We start from the raw sequence: 8,128 nt of genomic DNA, 5'->3' as shown, positions 1-8,128 counted from the left end.
GTTTTAAAACATTTTTAGAATTGTTGTAAATTTGCAAACAAATGTTAAAACACAGCCATGCCTAGAACCCCTTTATTGAGGGTATGAGCAGCGGTATGGGGGAGGAGTTGCTGCAGCAGCACCGAACTATTTCCTATCTCCCCCCACTTCCGGGCACATCAGAATCCTGTAGGGTGTCCCAGACATCACCTAAGCCCTCTGGAGAGGAGGGTGCATAGGATCTCTAAGACAAAGAGCCTATCTTCCAGGATAGGCTGTCTGTCCCTGTCCTGGTGGTGTGGGTGAATTTCAAAACACTAAGTGCTCATAGCCGAGTCACACATAAGATTATAAAGATGAGCTCAATGGGACTCCTGCACTGGTCTAGCTCAGAGTCTAGCAGAGAAGACAGGAGCGTGAACAGACTGACTTAGGTTGTTGAGTATATGTTAGTGAAGGCTTTGTGTCAAGTAATATAATAAGCACACGAGAAAGGAATCTACTGATTCTGCCTTCTGAGTTGGAAAGGGCTTCACTGAGGGTGCATTTGATGCCGGCTCCAAAAGGTGGATTTTGTGGATGTGAGGGAAGGACGTTTCAGACCAAGAGACCAGTACACGCCAGGCACGGGACACGAAAGCTTGTTACCACATTTTAAAGGCCCTGTGTTCACACCTCTAGAATACAAGTGGAGTCAAGGGAGGTTTGAATGGAGATGCTGGTGGTGACAAGTTGTGAAGGACTTGATAAAGGAAGTTCAAGAGCTGAGATTTTATCCCTTAGAGCTGGGAAGGATCATCTGAGAGTTTAAGCTCAGGGAAGGAGACAGGAGCAGATCTGTGTTTAAACACTGAGTGGAAATGTTAGGTGAGAGCCTGGGAGGCCAGTGGCAAAGTTGCAGTATTCCACATAAGAGATGAAGATCTGAACTCAGCCTTCAGGAAGGAAATGTGCTGAGCCTGACTCAATTTGGGAGACAGGGAGCAGGATGACTGAGGTTTCTAGCCTAGGTGATCAGGTGGACCCTTGTGCCTTTTTGTGTTGTCTAGTGTGGCAGGCAGGCAATAACATAAGTCTTCAAGATGGCCAAGCCCAGGCCCAGGGATGCTCCTTGGAGTCCTGGCAGCAGTAGGCTGATTTGCTGAGACTTGACTCACTTGCTGCCCAGAATGACTGCCTTGGGTCACACTCCATGCCTCCGCCTTCACTGCCCATGGTGACTGGGTAGAAGGCTGGCTCCTTTCAGTCACCCCGGTACTGTCCCGCATACTGCTGTGGACAGGCCCACCCCTCACTCATGCTTTCAGCCGCCTCTGCCCTTGACGTCTGCCTGAGACAGTCTACTTTCACTGGTTTCCACAGTATATGTGGTTTCCACAGCACACTACATGGTAGCGTCTAGCCGAGTGACTAGTCCCAAAAGAGGTTCATTAGTCTTTGGACAGGTCTCCTACACAACTATTTCTGTTCTGTTGTCAGTTTTACACTAACTTACTGTTAGAGCCTGTGAGGGGCACTCAAGTGGGTGTGAAAATACAAGTATCCCAGGTCGAACGAGGAAACTGGTCTGCTGAAGTACTTGCTGCCAACAGGCCGTTGAAGATAATATAACGTTTGCTAATTTAGGTCTGAAAATTATGACTGGAAAAGGTTAAAATCAGCAAGCCTGATTGATTCAGTAGTTTGCTTATAAAAGGTTTTCTAATGGATATTTCCAATGTGGCGACGCTTTCAAGCATCGAGGGTGCCTAGGTACCCTGTGGAACGTGCTGCACTTATTCGCCTTCCCCACGTGGGTTCCCAGTTCTTGTTGCTACATCCTCAGCTGATGGTGCTGAAGGTACCGAAACTCCAGTCTCGCCTGCCGTTAACAGCCTCTTGTGTGTTTCTTTTCTTTTTAAACCTTTCCAGGCTGATGCACCTAACCCAGGACTCATTCCAGATGCAGACGCAGTAGGTGTAACAGTTGTGCTAATTACTTGCACCTATCGAGGTCAAGAATTTATTAGAGTTGGCTATTATGTAAATAATGAATATACTGAGACAGAATTAAGGGAAAATCCGCCAGTAAAACCAGACTTTTCTAAGGTAATGTTCTTCATGTTCCTTTGTAATTACTTCTACTATACAATTTTTTAAGGAGTTGCTATTGCTATTTCACAGCATACTATGAAATGGCTTTAGCACAGAATAAATCTGAGGTCCTTGTGCCAGTGGGCACACTAATTATTGTTCCGTTACCATGGGTGACCTCAAGCCTCCAGATTAGTAATTAGTGTTGGGCAGACACCTTGAGCATCTCTGGATGGTTCAGAAAATGAAAGTGCCTCTTGTAAGCAGCAGGCCTTTGTTGTGGCTTATCTGTATAGCATTTCCCATACATCGTGATGCTATTCATTTCACCTTTTAGGACGAAGAATGCTTGTTTGTTGTACTTTTCAATAGTGATATTTTTTGTACGTAACTCTGCCCACAATTGTGTTGTGTTTTTCATGTGAATGCTGTAATCTAGGAACACCTGTATGCTTTATCTGCTATTCTTAGAGGTTAAACTAAAGGTTTTAACTATTTCTGGTGACGGGAAGGAGTTTAAATTCTGAGAAGTTGAAGTCTGTGATTTCAACATTTTCAAAGACACTTAGTACCCTGTGATTTTTCATTGGAAACTGTAACAGTTTAGTAACTGGTGATTTTGTGAGGTGCAAAGTAAATGAAAATGAAGGTAAACATGACATTCTTATCTGCCAGACTACAAGAAAAATCACAAGAACTAGAATAGGATGTTCTCCTTTCTGATAATAAGGCGGGACTATTTTTCATCTGTGTGTGGGACCTTGCATTGATCCAACTTACTAGTTACCTCTAAGGCACCTGTAGAGCAGAAAAGAAACTAGGACAGCACTAAGAATGAGCCATCTTTACAAGGAAACCATTAATAATGAGGTTATATTTGATAAATTTTTCACTTTCTAAACTGCATATCAGTTTGTTTAATAAGACATCTTGTAAAGTATTCACCTTCAAAAAGGAAGAGATTCTCTTTTAGAAAATAGAAGTATAGAGGAGTTAGACACTTTGGTGACTAGTAAAAGACCTGAATGTGTCCCCTCAGATTCTCCCTATCTTGTTACCACTCAATCTAAAATAATCTCTTTGCTACAGTCCTAATCCTTACCTTAATTATATATTTGGATTATACTTCTGGATATGAACTTAGCCCTTTGAGAGTACTATCATGAACTGTTGTATTAAGCTCTTACTTTCATATAGTGATCTAACTTTCTTAGTGTTTACCATCTATGTTTCCTTTTTCCTCTAGCTTCAAAGGAACATTTTGGCATCTAATCCCAGGGTCACAAGATTTCACATTAATTGGGAAGATAACACAGAAAAACTGGAAGATGCAGAAAGCAGTAATCCAAACCTACAATCACTTCTTTCAACAGATGCGTTACCTTCAGCATCGAAGGGATGGTCCACATCAGAAAACTCGCTAAATGTCATGCTAGAATCCCACATGGACTGCATGTGACCACCTGTCACCCTTTAGAACAAATTAAGCTATTAAAAACACACAGAACTATTTCCCTGAAATTCCGTAAGTACATAGTCAGAACACAATGTGAAGAATTTGTTTAAAAACATCCTGTAGAAAGTTTATAAGAAAACCAGTATTTGAACAAATTGTGGAATATAAATACAACTATTTTTAAGTAATTTTTTCTCTAATGTGTTATTTTATTTGTTCTGAAACTAATCTGATTAAAGCATATATATTATTTTCTTCTCCTTTATATGTAATTAAAGCACTTATATAGAAAAATATGAATCATTAGACCAGGCTGTAAAGACATTTTAGCCTCTTGGACAGTAATCTTTGGACCATTATTTAACTGGTCTTTGCAAGAACAAAGTTCATTTCACCCGAAATGTCTTCCTGCGAAGACATATAGTGTGGTTTTAATTTAAGGGCAAATTTTCATTCTTTTTGGGCATGTCCTTAAAAGGGGATTTGAAATCAACTATATGCTATCAAGAACTTTAGAACCCTATTTTCCAGGTCACCCTAAAACCTCTTATGGCTACTCCTGAAGTTGGTATAATTGTTGGGCAGCATTTGCTTTGGTTTCAAAGAGAAGAACAAATGTGGCCCATTGTTTATAAGCTTCCCTGGCCATGGTTTTGTTTCTGTGACAGAGTTTAGGACATCAGAGCACTTCTTGAATCACACATCATTATTGCCCAGTGAATTTAAAACCAAATACAATATCTAGAGCAAGTAAGAGATTATAATGGCTCAGATTTGATCATTAGATTTATACAAATATTACAAACTTCAAAAAATTCTTTTGGTAGGTCATTTGTTGTTAGCAGTATTTACATAAAAACAGTCGATTTAGAAAGATGTATGAGATCATAACAGATAAGCTAATGTTTTGGAAATGTGTATTTTCACACCTGTAGTATACTCTTACCCATTTCTTGACACTCGTGAAGAATGAAGTCAGGCATATTTGTGGTTCACATATTCCAGATAGCTTTTCTAGGTGAGTTTTTGAAAAGCAATCTTTTAAAGAAATTTATTAACTAAATGGGCTAGAAGTTTTGTTTTGTTTTGTTTTGGGGAGTTAGTTTCTTCCTCAAAAAATTTCTTATGCCCCATAGAATTAAGGGTAGAATGTTTTCACTACTCTTGCTGCTAAGCAAGAAAGCCATGTGATGCAGGTCATGCAGTGCCTTCACAGCTGAAACTTTTATGCTGCACTTTTTAAAGCTTTTATGTTGAGGAGAGAAAAGGGCCTTTGTCTAAACATGGATTCTAAGTTGTATATATTTCCTATCATTCTAAAAAGTGGATTTGTGAAGCAAAGTTTTGCCAAATGTTAAACTTTGAATTTAATACATTAGATTATTAAAATATTGTCCATTAACTAGCTCATAGATTTTAAAAGTAAAATACTTCTGACTGTTTTAAAACTATACGAAGAAAATCTCATTTTTGTCTAATTGCAATTAAGAGAAAATGTTAAAATATTAAAATGGAAATAAAAGCATTACTTTCCAACAAAGAGCTCAGTGATTCATATTACAGGAACAAGATATGTGCTTGCTAGAAATACGGCATATGTAAATTAGGTCACCAACTACAGCAATTTACTGCTGAGTTTTTATTTTGACTAATTAATAACTTAAAGTGACATCAGAGTGTCAGGTTTTTACATCAACAGCCAATTGCCACGAAATTCGGGGCATACAGACTATTATCTTTCATTGTCTTAAATTTTATGGCTCTATAGGAATTTTTAAGAATTAGTGACTAAAGGTAGATTTACCTACTGTAGAATTTATATTCTACAATATTTTATATTTATATTTGTCTTTTCTCTCATATTTGGAATATGATCTTGGCATAAAAAGAGGGAAAAGTGCTATTACGCTTTTACACTAATTCACTAATCCAGAAAATCAGCGGCCCCAAAACTTTCAAACTGTCCCAATAGTCTGAGATTACTAGTAGCTCCCAAGATAGCTTGGACTCATTTCTTAGGAAACATTCCATGTAACTACTTGTGAAGCATCTTTGTTTGCTGTTGATGTAATTATTCAGAACTCTAGGGCACTGGGTCATATGAATGTTAAAATGCACAGGAAATGTTCTTTATATATTCTTGCCCACTTCCTTTCCAGTATCCTAAAACTTGTCAACTCCTCTTAATTCCATAAATTATTTCTTGTCAGTGCTTAATGTACTGTTCAGTTATGGTTCAAAACCCAAGAGCTCCTTACAAGAATTTCCCACTTATATGGGACCATTAGTGGAGCATTTTCTGTCATATGATAAATTTTAACTTTGGCTTCTCATAAGAAATTTGAACACAGGCCAGTGGAAGTTAGGTTCCCTTAACGAGTAGTAAAATGTGTTAAACCAAGGGCCTATTTTAGAAGAACAGGAGAAGCATTACCTTAATCAAAACTATGTAAAAACACGATATGGCATCAAAACACATTTTAAAAAATAATTCTTTACTAAATTCCCTAGGCCACTCTATTTATAACCATATCTTGGCATTCTACCCACAAAGGCTCTTAAGTGTCCTTACTTAAAGAATCATTACAGTGTATGAATGAAGTTCCGCACTGCGATGATGCAAGTATGCTTTCCAAACACCACTAGACACATTTTCTACCTAAGAAATCTCGTAGGTGTTGCTGTTGACTATCAGATCTATGAGCATAAAAATGCCTTAAAGTCTACACTCTCGTTATACTTTTATAAAGTGAAATTTCCCCCCATTTAGTTTATTTTGACATACTGTTTGCTGGGTTGTTATGAAATGCCAGATGATGTGTACTTTTTCCTGAATAAATAGGTAGGAAGGTCATCACTAGAGAATGAGAAAATCCAATAGGATCATTCAAAACTAAGTTGCAAAGATAGGAGCTCTGAAAACATTTTCTTGGAACTATAAAAACTGTTGCATATTTCCTTCAATTTTTGGCAATCACGTTCAAAATTTAACTCAGTTTACAAAAACAAAAAAACAAAAAACACTGTGTTAGCTTCTGTAGCAATATTAAATTACTCTAATTGTCAAATGAAATACCTGCACTAGTAGATCCAATTCCTGTGGTCAGCACAGATCTTGGTGTAATCTTGGCTGCATATTTGAGGAATTGAGATTTTCCTGTGCCGGGATCCCCCACCAATAAAAGATGAGATTCACCTAGGAAAGAGTAAATATATACAGTTTTAAATTCTACAAAAGAACCCATGAATAAGTATAATCAATCAAAAAGAAAAGAACTCACTTGGAATGCCAATACAATCTTAGAGTGTTTCTGCTGTATACTTTTATAGATGGTCATTTGAGGAGGAATTTAACTAGACAATCTTAAGAAAGTTAACTGTCATTATAAATATAATAGTCCTTTATTGATTATCGAATATGACATTTAAGATCTAAATTCTATTAGTAAATTATGTGCTATTTCCAGATGTTTATGCCTGTGCCTGCGTTTAACATTTTAAGGATTTTGGCTTAATAACATTTCTGATTTTATTTAATCTATTTTTTTTTTTCTGAGTTGGAGTCTCACTCTGTTGCCCAGACTGGAGTGCAGTGGCTGCTCCCGGCCACCACAGCCTCAACCTGCTGGGCTCCGGTGATCCTTCCGCCTCAGCCTTCCAAGTAGCTGGAACCACAGGTGCGTGCTATCACGCCTGGCTGATTTTTGATTTATTGTAGAGATGAGGTCTCGCCAAGTTGCCCAGGCAGGTCTCGAACCCGCGGGCTCAGGCCATCCACTCACTTCAGCCTCCCAAGGCGCGGGATTACATGCTGAGACACTGAGCCCGGCTGTTTTCAAATCTCAGACTATGTGATTATGTCTTTCCATATAACTTACACAAGTATTTTATCCTATTTTTAGTGAAGCACTTGTTATGAGCTTTTATAAGTGCTTTATAAATATCAAATCACTTACAATTTCAAGAGTTAAGTGAAAACCTTTCCATTTTATGAAAATTTTAATAATTTAGTGAAACATCTATCTTAAGATAATTAAGAACTCTTGTCTTCAAAGGTAACAAATGAGCATATGCATGTCATATCTGTGGCATATATTATTTCACTGACCAAGCACATTTCTCCAGTGGACACACGTATTGTCTGAATAAGTCAGTAGGAAACCCTTATTTAAGCTGAGTATTTAGCAGAGCGCCTTGCAAAACAGGAGGCGATCAAAACATGTACCGTGCATAAATCTTATACTTGCTATACGGTACTGGGTGGCCGAAGAGCCCCTGCTACAGCCTGAGGTATAATGAAGCCCTTCTGGTCTTAGGGTTTACTCTTGATACTGTGGCCCATCATAAATCAGCTTTATGCCAGACTCTGGTCAGTTAAGTGTGTTAGCTGCAAAAGAGCCTTCTGACATCCAGGCGTAACTGTGTGTGCAGAGTACTCTGCTTCCATGTGTGACCTACAGCAGCACCTCATGGCAGATGGCACGTTTGCTGCCTACCAGCAGAAGGGAGTCAGCAGGCAGATGACGGCAGGCAGCAGTCAGAGAGAAACATACTGACAGTCACAGATGGAGAAACACTGACTTGGAGGCATAAATGCACCACCTTTTTTTTTTTTTTTTT

At 38.5% G+C, this 8,128-nt stretch overlaps 2 protein-coding genes across 2 annotated transcripts in view; one reads left to right on the top strand and one right to left on the bottom strand.

Annotated features, from left to right (window-relative positions):
• The first annotated feature begins 95 nt into the window (after positions 1-95).
• Positions 96-5,044, top strand: LOC103250532 (histone chaperone ASF1A-like). Its single transcript, XM_008049127.2, has 3 exons — positions 96-168; positions 1,784-2,067; positions 3,299-5,044. Exons 1-3 carry the CDS (start codon positions 96-98, stop codon positions 3,509-3,511), a joined length of 570 nt encoding a protein of 189 aa, XP_008047318.1. The 3' UTR covers positions 3,512-5,044.
• Positions 5,045-6,529: 1,485 nt separating this feature from the next.
• MCM9 (minichromosome maintenance 9 homologous recombination repair factor) overlaps positions 6,530-8,128 on the bottom strand; it is a 21,588-nt gene continuing 19,989 nt past the window's right edge. The window contains exon 6 of the mRNA XM_008049125.2: positions 6,530-6,704. Within this exon, the coding sequence (XP_008047316.1) occupies positions 6,565-6,704 (140 nt within the window). The 3' untranslated portion in view covers positions 6,530-6,564. The remainder of the gene's footprint in view (positions 6,705-8,128) is intronic.

This window comes from Carlito syrichta, unplaced genomic scaffold, assembly GCF_000164805.1.
Source record: "Carlito syrichta isolate Samal-C Ts95f unplaced genomic scaffold, Tarsius_syrichta-2.0.1 Scaffold130560, whole genome shotgun sequence".
Taxonomy (NCBI): Eukaryota; Metazoa; Chordata; class Mammalia; order Primates; family Tarsiidae; genus Carlito; species Carlito syrichta.
The sequence above is the reverse complement of the archived record's forward strand: the minus strand, read 5'-3'. Positions and strand labels throughout refer to the sequence as shown.

What these genes read in the sequence shown, in the direction of transcription:
- LOC103250532 (XM_008049127.2), top strand. Translation starts at nt 96, where the DNA reads ATGGGGGAGGAGTTGCTGCAGCAGCACCGAACTATTTCCTATCTCCCC. An exon ending in TCCGGGCACATCAGAATCCT is followed by an intron (nt 169 to 1,783) that starts GTAGGGTGTCCC and finishes GTGGGTTCCCAG; the next exon opens with TTCTTGTTGCTACATCCTCA. An exon ending in TAAAACCAGACTTTTCTAAG is followed by an intron (nt 2,068 to 3,298) that starts GTAATGTTCTTC and finishes TTTTTCCTCTAG; the next exon opens with CTTCAAAGGAACATTTTGGC.